This window comes from Sciurus vulgaris (assembly GCF_902686455.1).
Source record: "Sciurus vulgaris genome assembly, chromosome: 4".
Classification (NCBI taxonomy): domain Eukaryota; kingdom Metazoa; phylum Chordata; class Mammalia; order Rodentia; family Sciuridae; genus Sciurus; species Sciurus vulgaris.
In genome coordinates, this window is record NC_136464.1 from 39886157 (window position 1) to 39902201 (window position 16045).

The 16045-nt window shown below is 35.1% G+C and overlaps 2 protein-coding genes across 10 annotated transcripts in view; one reads left to right on the plus strand and one right to left on the minus strand.

The window, feature by feature from the left end:
- The window catches only part of KIF20B (kinesin family member 20B), a 69423-nt gene extending 57488 nt beyond the window's left edge, over positions 1-11935 (minus strand). For 4 of the 6 annotated variants that reach the window (XM_079137483.1, XM_079137484.1, XM_079137482.1 and 1 more), the window contains exons 1-11: positions 11814-11935; positions 10072-10234; positions 7839-7925; positions 7630-7746; positions 6509-6647; positions 5461-5645; positions 3693-3729; positions 2733-2960; positions 1720-1831; positions 546-617; positions 310-456 (exon numbers count right to left, since the gene is read on the minus strand). In XM_079137483.1, the coding sequence (XP_078993609.1) occupies positions 310-456; positions 546-617; positions 1720-1831; positions 2733-2960; positions 3693-3729; positions 5461-5645; positions 6509-6647; positions 7630-7746; positions 7839-7925; positions 10072-10218 (1271 nt within the window). In that variant the 5' untranslated portion in view covers positions 10219-10234; positions 11814-11935. The remainder of the gene's footprint in view (positions 1-309; positions 457-545; positions 618-1719; positions 1832-2732; positions 2961-3692; positions 3730-5460; positions 5646-6508; positions 6648-7629; positions 7747-7838; positions 7926-10071; positions 10235-11813) is intronic. The other 2 variants (XM_079137481.1, XM_079137480.1) reach the window with 2 other exon arrangements.
- Positions 11936-12053: 118 nt separating this feature from the next.
- PANK1 (pantothenate kinase 1) overlaps positions 12054-16045 on the plus strand; it is a 129039-nt gene continuing 125047 nt past the window's right edge. Inside the window, exon 1 of one of the 4 annotated variants that reach the window (XM_079138231.1) lies at positions 12054-12178. The gene's annotated coding sequence lies outside the window, so the exon portion shown is untranslated. Of the gene's footprint in view, positions 12731-16045 lie in introns of all 4 variants that reach the window. The other 3 variants (XM_079138230.1, XM_079138232.1, XM_079138236.1) reach the window with 3 other exon arrangements.

Sequence of the window (16045 nt, forward strand, 5' to 3'; positions counted from 1 at the left end):
ATATCTAGTGGAACACAACAACACGTTAGTAAGATCAAAGTGGTAAAATGATGCCAAACCAGCATCAAGAAAAACTTATCTAAATAAAAAGTATCTGCTAGTAAATATTTGCTATGGAAAATACTGAGTTTACTTGATGAGTCCCTGCATCAATTAACATTTTTTTTATTTCTATCATTTTTTTAATCCAAGATCTCTAAGTACTTCAATCATAAAGCATACATAAGAAATTTTAAAAATAGTACTTTCATAAAATAGCAAAGTTGAGTTTAAATATAACACTTAATATGCTCTTTCAATACCACTTACTTAGATTTTTCACTGTTCTTCAAAACATTAATACACTTTCCCAGAGTCAATAAAGAAGTATTTATGTTCCCAGTCTCTCTTAACCTTTCACCTTCATTCTGTGTCTTCATGCTGCGTTCTGAACCAGCAAGATCACATAGAGACAATCTGAATCAACCAAAAACACACAAAAAAGATTACTTTAAAATTCTTCAAAAAATTAAAAATAATTGCAGTTTAAAGAATGTTCAACTTACTCACTAACTCGAATAACACGAGACATTTCAGGGTCTTCAATTTGTAATATTCTAATAGTGAATATGCTGTGACTAAAAGAAATATACAAAGATCAAATATTATTTTTCCATTTTTAATAATCAAATAATATCTTTCCAAATAGTATATTTCCATTTTTGCAGTCTAAATAAAAGAGATAAGAATCATAAATGGGCCTGTATTTATACTCAAGTATTAGAGGTAGTCCAACCTGGGCATTTTCCAAATAGTTACCATATATGTTAACCCAGTGTTCCACAGATACCTATATATCCACTAAAATCATCTTATCTTTTGCCTAGCCCCAAATCCCTCGAATCTTCTCCTCTTGACATTCCAACTTCTATTAAGGAAATCATTTATAATACTGAATTTTCTTGCAAAGATCATATTAGTTAAAATATTATATATATTTTACAGCTAATATTCTTCATGTATATACCTAAAGCCAAACATACATTTGACCTTATATGGATTTATTATATAAATCATGTATCATGTATCAACCCACCCAGAACTGAATACGAGACCATGGCTCCTAAGAGAAAGTCTTTCCCCTTAAGAGAAAAATCTGTTTTAAATAACTCACTTCTGAAACATCTTTACTTTGTCTCCCATCCCCTAGCCCTTTCATCAAAAACATCCTTAACCCCTTGAAATATGGCCTAATGCAGCATATATATAGTATCCACGGGGTAAGTGAGAAAGAGAAAAGATCACCATTCTAGGCTACTTCAAAAATGAGCTAGGGTATTGACGTAAAGAAAGAGTAAAAAGACTCAGGAGGCAAGAGAATTCCAAGTTCAAGGCCAGCCTCAAAAATTAGTGAGACCCTCAGCAAGACAATGTCTCAAAATTTAAAAAGAACTGGAAATACAGTTCAATGATAAACCCTGGGTTTAACCACCAGTACCAATAAAAAGTAAAAAAGTTTGAGACTTCCTTCAAATTAGTGAACCTAATGTTAAGACAACAAATAGTGCTGATAATATTACGTGTTTTGTGCTCTTCACTCTACAGAAGTCTTTTATGCCTATGAATTAGTTTAACATATCAGAGAACTTACTGACCACTTTAATCTAAAATTAGTTGCATTTAAATTAGCACAGAATACTATGAGTGCTTCAGGATTACTCCATAAGGTTTACTCCTTACCTTCTACTGGAAGCATTGTTCAGTTTTGTGAAGGCAACACTCTGATGCTTTATCCCCAGTTTTAAAAGTCTATATGCTTCTTTGGAATCAGATACTTGAATCCACTGTAGATCTTAAAGAAATAAAGAGGATACATAGCATTTTATGAAAACACAGGACCTGCCTAAAGTTTAATCTCTTTGAAGGTATTTTCCCAGTAATATATAATGAAATCTTTCTTCTAATAAAATATTCTAGTTGGAGTGAACTCAGTTTTCCATATTCCTCAACATAAATGTTTCAGAAGAGAGATTATAATGTTATAGCATTTAAATTACACAAACATACAAAATAAATGTTCTTCAATAGAGCCTGCCCATGGGAAAACTAAAAATAGATAAATGCCTTAGAATCTGACACTCAAGAGGAAGAAAAAAAAAAAAAAGGACAATACAATACAGATTAAACCTATAAATTATGGAGTCATGGAACATTACAGATTATAATTCATCAATGAATAATGCAATAAAAATTTTTTGTTACAACCAGAATTTTATAAAATGAAACAATACAGAAAACATAATAGGACATACTTGCAGTAAGATACGCATGATTACTGAAACTTCTGAATTCTGCATATATATACATATGTAAGTACTGGGTCATGATGTTATTAATATGTATTTCTTACTGTAATGGTTTTAAAAGGTGTGAAAAATACCACTATGGTATTAGTTACAAAATTTGGTCAGTGTTACAAAATAGCAGAATAATGTAAATAACAACACATCCAGTTTTTCCCATCACTAAAAACCCAATTAAAGATACTCAAGCAAACACACTGTAGGTCTAGACCTTTTTACATTCAAGTGTAACAAACACACCAAAACATATTTCCAAAACACAAAATTCTCTTATTTTCTTAATGGTTATAATGAGTATAAAAATTCCTAATTTGGTTTGCTTTTCTGTACCTATCACAAAACCTAGGAGACAACTATGGAGCAATAAAATAAAAATACTCATTAGTATACCTTTTATAAAAGAATAGCCCTTTACATCTTGAGAAAGTCGTAGCATCTTTCTCTTTTGGAACTTTGATGATACAGGAACAAACAAGTCATAAATACATTCATTGTAAATTTCAAAAAAAGAAACCCACACAGAAAATTTTGTATTATTATCCATATTCAAACTAGCTTGTTCACAATCTTTCATGGATTCTTCAAACTCTGGGATATTCAAAGAGTTTGTTAAGCTTCCTACAAAATAACAGAAATAAAAAAGGATGAGCACAAAATTAATCAATGGACTAAAAGTGAGAAAAAGAACAACTCATGACTCCTGGACTTGAAAAAACAAGTATCCTTAATCTTCTGATCATCTACTTTCAATATTTTTTGAATTAGAGTTAGGAATAAATAATCTTTGGAATAAGTATGATTTCTTATCCTTCCTTTATTTTTGAAAATATGCTAGTGAACTAAATACAAATTAATTGCAGCAAGTATGGTGATACACACCTGTAATCTTGGTGAATCAAGAAGCTGAGACAGAAGGATCTTAAGTACAAGGTCAGCCTCAGCAACTTGGCAAGACCTTTAGCAACTCAATAAGACCTCAACTCAAGATTAAAAAAAAAAAAAAAAAGCGGGGGGCCTAAAGACATAACTCAGTGGTTAAGTGGTTAAGTACCCTTAGGTCCAATCCCCAGTAATACACTCCCCGCGAAAAAGAGAGCAATTAAATGCAAAAACAAAGAAAATTCAGAGAATCTCTTGAATTTTAATATTAAAGTTATAGCCAGTGAAAGGGACATCTGTGACAGTTAATCTAAATCAAACTTTATAGTCACTGATAACTCATAGTTATCATTTTTCAAGTACTGCTATATCAACAATTAAATTATCAGGAGTGGTTTAAAAATTAAAAGCTTTTAAAAATGTATTTCACATAATCAAAAAATAAAAGATAAGTGAGGAAGAAAATCTTACCATAGAAAGTATCATAACTGTCATTATGCATAGCAACCTAAAAAAGAAAGATTTGAAAGAGTTTAAAGACATTTTTAGTTAAGGTTAAAAAACCAAGCTATCAATCACCTACCCAAAAAGTCACTGACCAAACCACAATCTTCCATCCACTCTCTGTTCAGTGATTTGTGTTTATTATTTTTTTTCCTAGTTAAATAATAGAGTCATATAATAAATTTGAGAAACTAAAGAAAAGTATTAAACAGAATATCATCATGTATAATCCCTGTCGGCCAGAGATAATTACTACTGTACCACTAAGCTACATCACCAGCCCTCCTCTCAATGTTTCAAAGAACAAAATTTCAGCCAGGCATGGTGACACACACCTATAATCCCAGAAACGCAGGAGGATCACAAGTTTAAAGCCAGCCTCAACAACTTAGCAAGACCCTAAGCAACTTAGCAAGACCCTGTCTCAAAGTAAAACATTAAAAACAAAAAAAAGGGGGGGTGGGGATGTGACACAGTGGTTAAGCATCACGGAGTTCAATTCCTGGTATCAAAAAAACAAGAAAATTCCCATTAATATTTTGAAAATATTTATAAAAACTGCTAATAGTTCTTAACCATAAACAGAATAAATTGTCTGAAAACACCACAAAACCCAGGAGGCACAAATAGAATAAACAGACAAGTATAACTTCATAAAAAATTTTAAAATAACATCCTCTCGTGGCATATCGTATCTTTATTTCTCTATTAATTTATTATCAGTCTCTGCTATGGTCTGAAATGTTCCCACTAAAATTCTTGTTGAAATTTAATTCCCATTCTGAGGTATTAAGAGGTAGGGCCTTTAAGAGGTAATTGGCCATGACAACTCATATGGATTAATCCTTTCATGGATCAATGGACTAAAAGGTTTTCTTGAAAGTGGATCTATCATGAAAGCCAATTTAGCTCTGCCTCACAGATACACCCCTCTTGCCATGTGAAGGTCTGAATCACCTCTAGACTCTACAGTCTCCACCAGTAAGAAGGCCCTCACCAGATACAGCCCTGTGACCTTGAATCTTCCATTCTACAAAACTGTGGACTGACTAAGCCTTTGTTCTTTACAAATGACCAGTTTGAGGTATTTAGTTGTAACAACTAAAATAGTCTCCATGATGGTAGTACTATTTGTCCTCAACAGTTGAGATGGGTGCAGTGGCGCATACTTGCAATCTCAGCAGCTTAGGGGGGCTAAGGCAGAAGGATCGCAAGTTCAAAGCCAGCCTCAGAACTAGAGGCCTTAAGCAACTTAGCAAGACCCCTGTCTCAAAATTAAAAATTAAAAAAGGGCTGGGGATGTGGCTCAGTGGTAAAGCACCCCTGGCGCACACACACACACACAAAAAAAATTGAAATATTGCTGGACCAAGTAAGTGCCTTAATAAAAATTTACCAAATTAATACAAAAAAACAAGAACTGGGCACAATGGCACACACCTATAATCCCAGTTACTCAGGAGGCTAAAGCAGGAGGATCTCAAGTTTGAGGCCAGCTCAGCAACTTAGCAAGACTTTATCTCAAAATAAATAAAAAGGGCTGGGGATGTAGCTCAGTGGTAGAGAGCTCCTCAGTTAAATTCCCAGTTCCATAAAAAATAAGCAGAAGAGATTTCTACAAGGAAGATCTAAATATTTTTCTTAATAAAGAAAAACCCACCATGACCACAAAAAAGTTGAAAAAGTGTTTATGAGTCATCATTTATGTATTCTGCATACTAAAATAATTCCATACCTCTTTAATTTGTCTAAGTAATGCACTTTTGCTAGCAGCTTCTTCCTTCTCTTGGTCCGGCGATAACCGTAAGTATTCTCTGGATCTATGTGGCTTAATGTTCATCTTGGTATACAGTCTTTCCTGAAGACTATCAAATAATACATTCAAAGTTCGGGGCAAAAAGCCAATATTTTCTTCTGTGCCTGTAAAAGAATGTTTGTGTTATTTTCTCTCAAACTAGTAGGAAAGAAGAAATATTCCTACTCTAATAAAACACCATTTATACTACCAATAAGCAAGAGTAAACAATTAAAAGTGAGAAAAGCTGAGGGATTACTTTGTTATATATCACTTTGGTCTTCACTGTATTAACAGCATTTTATTGACTACTATTCTGATGCAAAACCTGAAATTTTACATTCAGACCAAGCCATAATATTAAGATTTGCAATCACTCATAAAGTAGAAGAGCAAAATGAAACATTAAGCTAAGTGCCTCACTGGTCATCCACGCTTAATTCTCTAAATTATATCAATCCTTGTTTATGAATTTTTACCATCACTTTATTCTCTATCATATAAGTAAAGCAGTTTCACAAGTGATTAAATAAATCTGAATTGGCACCAGATGCAATGGTGTATACCTGTAATCCCAGCAGCTCAGGAGGCTGAGACAGACGGATCACTAGTTCAAAGCCAGCCTCAGCAAGGTGAGGCACTAAGTAACTCAGTGAGACCCTGTCTCCAAATAAAATACAAAATAGGGCTGGGGATGTTGCTCAGTAGTTAAGCACTCCTGGGCTCAATCCCTGGTACAAAAATAAATTTTAAAAAGCCATTAGCTATGCATGTTCAACATGCTATTAAAAATGGAGGGCTGGGGATGTAGCTCAGTGTTAGAATGCCTGTTTAGCACACAAAAGGCCCTGGGTTCAATCCCTAGCACTGCAAAAAAAATAATGAAGCAAACATGTACTCTAGATGATAAAAACATTAACTACCCACAGTTATAAAAATACTGAAAGTTTTTACTTTTTCCTTTCTAGCCAAAATAAGCCATACTTACCTTGAAATGTATATGTTTTTCCTGAATTGGTTAGCCCATAAGTAAAAATCAGACGACTCTGTCCTTTCAAAAGGTCTTTTACTGGCTGCATAATACAACCCTGAAAGAATTCTTTCTGTGAAGTTTCAGGGCCAAAAACCTAAGAAAACATTTTTAAGAAAGTCTTTTTAGAAAATTCAATTTAATATTCACAATGGGTTCCACCCTCTCTCATATTTAAAAAACTTTAAAGATTGCTTTTATAAGATTTATTCTCAAAAAGGTGCTATTATCCCCACTATAAAATATATACTTAATAGATCATTTAACTACTACCAGCAAATTTAAGATGAAATTCTGACCCACTTAGTCAGTCATGTTTTCATTTCAGCTTTAGAAAGAACATTGTTGTAAATTAACTTAAAAAAAAAAAAAATTTTAAGCCAAATGAAGTAGCACATGCCTGTAATCTCAGAGGTTTGGGAGGCTAAGACAGGTGGATTGCAAATTTGAGGCCAGCCTCAGCAACTTAGCAAGGCCCTCAGCAACTTGGTAAGACCCTGTCTTCAAATAAAAAGAGCTGGAGATATAGTGGTAAAGCACCTTTGGGCTCAACCTCCAGTACCAAAAAAAAAAAAAAAAATAGGTCCATTAAGAATATTACAGGGCTACAGGGCTGGGGTTGTGGCTCAGTGGGCTTGCCTGGCTCATGTGAGGCACTGGGTTCCATCCTCAGCACCACATAAAAACAAATAAATAAAATAAAGGCATTGTGTCCATCTACAACTAAAATAAATATTTTTTTTTTTAAAAAAAGGAAAATTACAGTGATTTAACTACTTTGAATTATATTATCTTCAGACCTAAAATTTGAGTCCTACTTTTAAGAAAAATTACCAGTACCAAAGATCTAATTTCCACAAGCACAAAACATATAGTTTATCATATATGATCTTACAGCAATTTAACCTAACTTTAAAGTTTCTCTTAAGAAAAAAAAAGAGCAAGGAGGGGTGGGAACTGAGGATGTAGCTAAGTGGTAAAGAGCACACTTTATATGAACAAGGCCCTGGGTTTAATCCCCAGCATGCACCCCCCAGCTTCAACAACCTATCCCACCCCCATTCTCACAGAGTATTTACCTTGGAAAAGCTGAATTTCTGTGCCATCTGTCCAGAGCTTTTCTCACTTAACCGGCCAAGGATGCTTTGAGGATCTTTAAGTAGGATGGTCTGTGAATCCAGAACATGCACACAGCCCTACAACACATACCCACAATAAATAAGAGCAATGGCATTTTGTCTGTTTAGTGAAAGTAAAATATTAAAATCCAATTAAATTCATCACAAACCTCAGACTCATGTTCTTTTTCTGATTGTGTGAATGGTCTTATTCGAAGACAAACCTGAAGATTACCTTTAGATTCCAAAACATTTGCCTAAAGGAGAACAAAATAATTATATTTTTAAAGTAAGTAATATAGCTTTTCAGAACTCACCTTTTTTAAAAATGTTGATAGTTACATAAAAATCTGAGATTATATAGTTTCCAAGCAAACACTTTTCTGTTTTTAACATTTTTCCATTAAATGTTATTAAATTTTATTTATAAGACTCAAAAAATCTATTTTTAAGAAAACAAATATACCACAAAAGATTCACTCTCTTCTACCTTCTCTATTACTAAGTTTGCAAAAAGTCTTTCTCCATAACATTCTAATCTTTATATCTAATAACATAATAACAAGACTCTAAATCATTGAAAATAGAACCCTAGAATAAACCACACATAATCAGAATATTCTATTAACATAAATGCTGGATTTCATCATATATTCAGAATTTCTTTTTTACAATATAACATTCTCTTTGCTTTCCTTGAGAAAGAAAAGAGCTTACCTCACTTTTTAAAATAATTTTAAAGAAATGTCTTTAAAATCACTTGAAAAACAAAACTTACCAAAACAGATACAAAAACTAGAAAATCAGAATAACCCTGTATCTATTTAAGAAATTTCATCTATTATCAAAAAAAAAATAATTGCACCACCACACACACACAAATCTCTAGACTCTGGTAGTTAACTGATAAATTCTCTCAAACATTTAAGTAAATAATCATACAAATTATACATAAACTTTCTAAGAAAATATAGGAAAAGACCTCAACTAATTTTGAGTTTGACATATCCTGATACCATAATCTGATAAGGATATCTTCAGAAAAAAATTACAGAATATACCATATTAAGATAGGTGCAAAATTTCCCTAACAATGCTGGTTAGTACATAAAATGGGATAATACATTACAGCCAAGAACAGTTTATCTCAGGACTATAATGTCAATTTAAGCATTTAAAAATCAATTAGAACAATTTACCATGTTAAGAAAACAAGAAATTTTATAGATATAAAAGAAGCACTTGACAAAATTCAACATTCATGCATTGTAGAGCCTCAACAAAGCAGTGCAGAAGGAAACTTACACTAATAAAGGGCACTTAGAGAAAAACTACAGCTAACATCACGCTTGTAAAAGACTGAATCTAAGATGAGTAACAAGACAAAGGATTTCTACTTTATCACTTCTATCATACTGTACTAGAACAGTTCTAGTTGGTGTTATCAGTGAAAATAAATAAGACAGAAAACACATCCGAACTGGGAGATGAGAAAATTTTTACTAATAGACAACATGAACATCTACCTACAAAATCTGACAAATAAAAAGCTACAAGAATAATTAAAGGAGTTTAACAATGCAGCAAAATACTATGCAAAATCAAATGTTTTTCTATCACAACTGGGTACAGTTAGAAACCGATTTTAAGAAAACACCACCATTCACAATAGTATCAAAAATGCCAAAATATTTATGAATAAATTGAAACAAGAAAAGTGAAAGACCTGTATACTAAAAACAAAAAAACACTGAAGAGAGAAATTAAGAGACCAAACTAAACTCAATATTATTAAGATAGATTCTTCCAAAACTGATGTACAGATTCAATGCAATCTTAAAGTTTTTTTTTGGCAAACTTTTTTGAAGAGATGGACAAATTCATCATTTTAAAATATAGAAATGGAAAGTACAGACTAGTCCAACAATTTTGATATATTAGAAATTTGGAGAGCTAAGACTACCTAATTTCAAGATTTATTTCAATGCTACACTGACAGTTTCTTACTGGCAGAAAGGTCTACTGGTTATACAAGAATACCTCAGAGACATTGCAGGTTCAGTTCCAGACCACCACAAAAAAGCAAATGTCACAATATAGTGACACAAATATTCCATTTGTAAGTGCAATTATCAAAAAATAAAATTCTAAAAACATTTAATTTTTTTTTTCCAAATTGTAACCAAGTTAGGGCAAAAAGGGTACTTATTAGGTTGTCAAGAGCTAACTTGAAAAGAAACTTTTATGTATTTCTTTTGAACTAAGTCTGCGTGAAAAAGTTGCTGAAATACAAGGTGGCCTTAAACCTAAAAGTCTGGTAATTTTTGTTCTAGTCACATGCACACATTTCCCCTGAATCATGATAATCAATATAATACTTTTCTTATATTTATTTGTACTTACCTCAGTGTTTGAAGCAACTAAGGAAAATTCATGAGAGAGATCAAGCTTAATGCCATCAAAATTTATTTCCGAAGGTCTTACAATTGGGTCGGCACTAAAAACATAAGATGGTCTAGGGAGTCCATCTTGATCCAAATTAGATTCCATTCTGCAAGAAAAACTTCTTTAAAGAAGATAAAGAGTATCTTCTTTAGACAACTTTAGTAAGTCAATATGCAAGCCACACATGATTTTAAAAATGTACAATCCAACCCACTACTTCCCCACAAATAACTAGATTTTACAGAGGGAAAACATTACACTGTTTCATTTCTAACAAGATAACCTATGGGAAAGACAAAGGACCAAATTATATTTTCAGATTCTGAATCAAATAATATTGAACACAGCGTATACTACTGTTCATTTGACCCAACCTATACATAGATACATCCAAAGAGATTTCTTGAATAAAGAAATAAGAAAATCAAAGTTTACTCTGCCTAAATCCTCTCAGAAAGCAAATGGCAATGAGATCAGAGTGAATTATAATCTGCCATTATTTTAAGTTATTTAGTGTCTTCTGAAGAATGTCACATATTTTGTTTTAGCACTTGACAGTTAAACTCAGTTATCTGGAAAATTTATTTTCAGTCTAATTCTTTCAAGTGCACACAAAAAGTGAAATAATGTATCCCAATGTATTGAAAACAGTACTGGGGTTGGGACTGTAGCTCAACCATAGAGCATTTGCCTAACCAGCATGTGATTCTGGGTTCCATTCCCAGGAACAAATAAATACATACAAGCATACATACATACCAGGAATACCACAGGTCTTAAGTTGAACATGAAATAATGCATCAGCATTACAACTAATTAAACGTCAAATCACTAAACTTAAACTTAAGGGCAACCTTAACAGGAAAAAAAAAAAAATCAACATTTAAATATTTACTAACACATACTAGTTCCTCAGTACCAGGGAGAAAGTTCTGTTCTGTGATAAGACTATCAAACATCCAGAAAATGAATCACGAACTAGGGTTCCTGGCTGAAAAGGGTATTTAGTAATGGGCATCCACAGCTGTTTACTTCTACTTAGAACATGAGAAGTTTAGCTTTAAAGCCCTTAATTCATAAAGCAGCTAGGGTTGCCCAACTCAAATTCGTACTCAACCATTTGCTTTGAATATAGCCCAAATAAGCATTTTTTAGCCATTTAGAGTCCACCTGGAATGGCACCTTGGGCTAACTACTGAGAGGCCATGTCACCTGTGTAACAAATTGCTCTCTTCAGGGCTTCGGTAAAGTTGGTTTGATAAGAGGCTTGTTCCTCAACAACAGAAGCAACCACAATAATTAAAAACAAAAATAGTAATTGCAAAGAAGTAATATCAACTTATTATGTGCCAGCAACATTTCTAACAACTTTAAACACTATCATTTAATCTTCACAACAGCCCTAAGTAGACACTTTGATTACCTCCTCTTAAAAGAGGAGGAAAGCGACCGGAAGAGAGAAAATAAATTGACCTGCATCGCTCTGCTGAGAGGCTGCAGAGACGAGGTTTAAACCCTAACCCACAGAGTGGGGCTCAGCCCTCGCCGCGCCCCACGGCTCTGCAACCAGTTCCTGACAGGGGCGTCACGAACCCCACCAGAAACCACTGACAATGCTACAGCCGTTTACCCCGCAGCAACACATGCAGTCACCCACCTCCTCCTCCGCTCCCCTACCTCACCCTAGGTCACCTTCTCACCTGCAACATCGCCCAGACGCCCGACCCGCGTGCAGCACCGCGATGTTTTGGTTTTCAAATTCAAACAATGGCGGCCAGGGCACCGCACTGAACGCTGGGAGTGGGTGGGGCCTCCGCAGCGCACTCGGGAGTGCCGCCGGCTGCGCTGAGGGTTCTACAGCGGCTCCCGGAAGAAGCTTTCAAATCTGGGGGCGGGTCTTGGAACCCGAGGCGACCAATGGGCAGAGACCTGCTGGTGGGCGGCACCCAGGCTCTAACTTCCCTCAGGGCTCCTCGCGGCCACGATAGGTGTCACCCTCTGTTGGCTGGGACGCAGGTCTCGGATTCCATCCCTGAGACAAGAAAGACGTGGCGAAGGCCCAGAGGTGAGGCCTCTGCTGCCGCACTTATTCTCGCGCCTCCCCAGGGACGGGCCAAAGAATGGCGGGCTAGTCACCTCCGGGTCCTGTCCCCACGGGGGCCGGAAAAGACTCCTCAAGTCGGGATCCGGGGTCACTTCCCTCGCCGCGTGAGCCTACCTGTAGACAGCGTTCTCACGGACCAAACACATTTTTCCCAGAATAGATTTTTATGAGCATTTTCTTTATTTATTTTTTTAAATATATTTTTTGGCCTTTCTGAGTATAAATCAGCTACTGCTGCAAGGCGTTGTGCTGTTAGTCTTATCATAGGCATGGTCTTTGCAGTGCCCTAAATGTAAGTGCCAGTGCATCCTTCTCTGCTTCTGTTAAAATGATCCTCTTTATTTGAGTGCGATAGTCTTTACTATTACACTTATATGGCAACTATTCTTAGGCTGTCTCCTAACTCCTTGCTTTTAAAGAAAAATAACTGACATAAATTGAGCGCTTACTTGTGCCATCATGGTGCTAAGCTTATAAAATGGATTGTCTCACTGATCCTGAGAACCCTTTGAGGTAGGTACTATTATTATCCCATTTTGTAAATTCTGAGGAAACTAAGTTCACAATGTTAAGTAATGGGCTTAAAGGCAAATGGAGGGAGATTTAAATTAAGCTGAAGGATTTCAGGACACAGACACACCCTTATGTATGGTCTCATTTTCAACTATTTTACTTGGTTAGAAGCATTTTTTAAACACATAGTTTGATGAGCTTACCATTTTCCTTCCATTATCATACTGTATTTACATCTCCCATCACCTACCTTTTCCTTAACTTCCCATTGTTCTATTCAGTTTTTCATCTTTCCCCACAAAATAGTCAAATTCGAGGTGAACCAATTGAGCCTGAAGTAGAGAAGAGGATGCAGAACCAGGATGAAATTTGCACAAAGAAATGTACGTGTAAAATGGAAGAAAATAGGGGAGACAAAGTAGAAACTTTTAAATGGGCTCTGTCATATTCTCTATTGCTCCTTCAGGCAAGTCTATCCCTGAATCCCTGCTTTGTGTCTTACTCCACAGTGCTTTTTGCTAGTTGTCACTGATTCCCAACTCTTAAGCCCTCCAGTTGCTACATTTATTTATTATTACAGAAAAATTTGTTTAAAATCTGCTCTATGCTAGAGGGTAGAGTCAGTGGAGAAGGGAAACATAGACACTACCCTCAAAGCGTCTGCATTCTAATGGGAGAAGCAATCAAATTTAAATACAACAAATTGAGAAATTACAACTGTTATGAATGTTTAGGAGCTTACAGCTATACAATATTCATAGGGAAACCTGAGCAAATATTTGATGTGGATCTTTAAGGAACATTAGCAGTTAAATAGGTAAGAAAGAGAAATGAACAAGGGAAAAGAGGTACCGAAAATTCAGTGGATTTTGTCATCTTATTCCAGCTCCCAGCAGAGTTCCAGTTGAATGTTTCATCCACGCAATTAAATATTTCAGCCTTAAGACATTCTTCATTTGGTGTTGGGTTACTACTCTGCTTTTGTATTCCTCCTCTCTAGCCATCTGAGTCTCCTTCTTTCTCTCTCTTCTACCCAACCTCTAAATTATATGAGTTCTCAGAACCTGAGTCCCCTTTTCATTCCTGCACAGTGTTGCACTAGCAATCCTGTCAACTCGTGGATTTAAATAGCATCTTTATTTATAATGGTGACACCTGAATTTCTTATCCTCCCCAGACCTCTCCTCAGAGCTCCAACTAGACAGAAATATTCTAGTACTCACTTAACATCTTTAATTGAATGTGTAACATATCTAATTTAACAGATTTAGTGTGAGACTCTCAGTTTTTCACTAACAACTCCAAACCCTCTCCTCCCTAATCTCCATCTGAGTAAATGACACTACTATGTATCTACCCAGTTACACAAGTTAAAAATCATCTTTGCGTCCTCCTATTCATTTATCTTTCCATTGTGCAGAAGACCTCAGCCTTCCACTGGACAGCCAGCTTTAGGTGCTGCACCTCTCCACATTATCACAGAGCTGCCAAACTAATCTCAAAATGCAAATGATCACATCACCCCCTTGCTTAAAGCCTTTCAATGACTTTTAGAAAAAAAAAAAGCTACAAGAGAGTACAGTTTCATTTTCCAAATTTCAGTTACCTAGGTTTAACTGCATTCCAGAGACACATCATTAGAATGTCAGTAGTAACCTAATGGGACACAAGGCCTGCATCTTTAATCTCATCATGTAAGCATTGTATCATCGCATATCATCAAAAAAAGTGAGTACAGTACAATGTATTTTAGGAGAACAGACCACATTCAGATAACTTTTATTACCGTATATTTTAATCGTCCTATTTTATTAGTATTCTTAAGCTCTTACTTTACCTAATTTATAAATTAAACCTTATCACAGGTATGTATGCATTATAGTATAATGTACGTATTTTGGTTTTCATCCATGGTTCCTGACTTATAACCTCCTCCCCAAGGCAGGCCATAAAAACTAGAATTTCTTTTCCCAAAGATGCATCATAGAAACCTTGATTTTACCCCACCTCTCTGTCTGGGTGCTGGCATAAAGAAATTCTCCGACCTACTCTGTCTAATAGTAAGTCATAACACCTCTATTTCAGAAGAATGCCCAAAAGGAAGGAATGTTGGTCAGAGAGGCCAAAAGAAATGTGGACAGACAGATGTTGCTGGGTTTCCCCTACTCTATTAGCATTAGATCATATGCTTTTTGTACAATCACATATCTACACGGTTGTCCATGCTTTATGCCTATGCAATGAAGATTCCATAAACACCTATAAGGAAAGGATTCAGAGAGTTTCTAGACTACTGAACACATGGAATCTTTCAGGAAGATAAATGAAATCTCATCTATCAACTAGGAGGGTGGCACACCCCAATTCCATAGGGTCAGAACCTCCTGAGCTTGGGACTCTTCCAGACCTCACCCAATGTTTTGTTTCTTCCAGCTGGTTATTTATATAATTTAAAATGTCCTTTATGATAAACTGGTAAATGTAAATATATTGTTTCCCTGAATTCTGTGAGCTGCTTTAGCAAAATTCATCAAGTCTGAGGAGGGAGTTATAGGAACCCCAATTGTAAATGGCCAGTCAGAAGTTGCAGAGACCTAGACTTGTAACTGAATGAAATAGGGGAAGGTTAGTGGGACTGAGCCTACAACCTGTGGGATCTGATGCTACTTACTGTTTGATTTTATCAGAATTGAGTCAGAGATTGTCTAGCTTGTGTCCACACAGAATTATTTGCTTGCTTACTGGCGGTTAGAAATCCATGCACACTTTGGAATCACAGAAATGGTCCATGTTTTGAGCACATAGTAAAAGAAACAGTATAAGTTTGTTTTTCTACTTGTTTTAAACAACAACAAATAATATATATTGGCTGAAAAGTTGTTGAGAAATAAGACATTAGTACTATTTCCAAAGAATGACCCTACAGATTATTTCTTAATTGTAAGTGGAAAAGCAGTTTTGCAGTGAAGAGAGTTATTAGACATAACTTAACCAAGTGAGAATATTTGTACCAGAAATGTTTGGCATAAATCTAATAAGGAAGCAATAAGAAAAAACAACAATAATGTAGACTATTGTACAAGACAGCAATCACAGGCTCTTCAACATGTCATGACATGAAGAACAAGATGGAAGTTTGCTTTAGTTGGGAGAAAATACCAAACTGAAACTCATGTCTCTTGATTGGTTCATATATCTCCTTTTAAAGTAATTGCAAAATGTATTTCATGGACAATTGAGGAAATTTAAGCATGAACTACCTATGGTATTGGATCAGTTTTAAGTTATATGTGACAATGAATTTGTAATTATGTG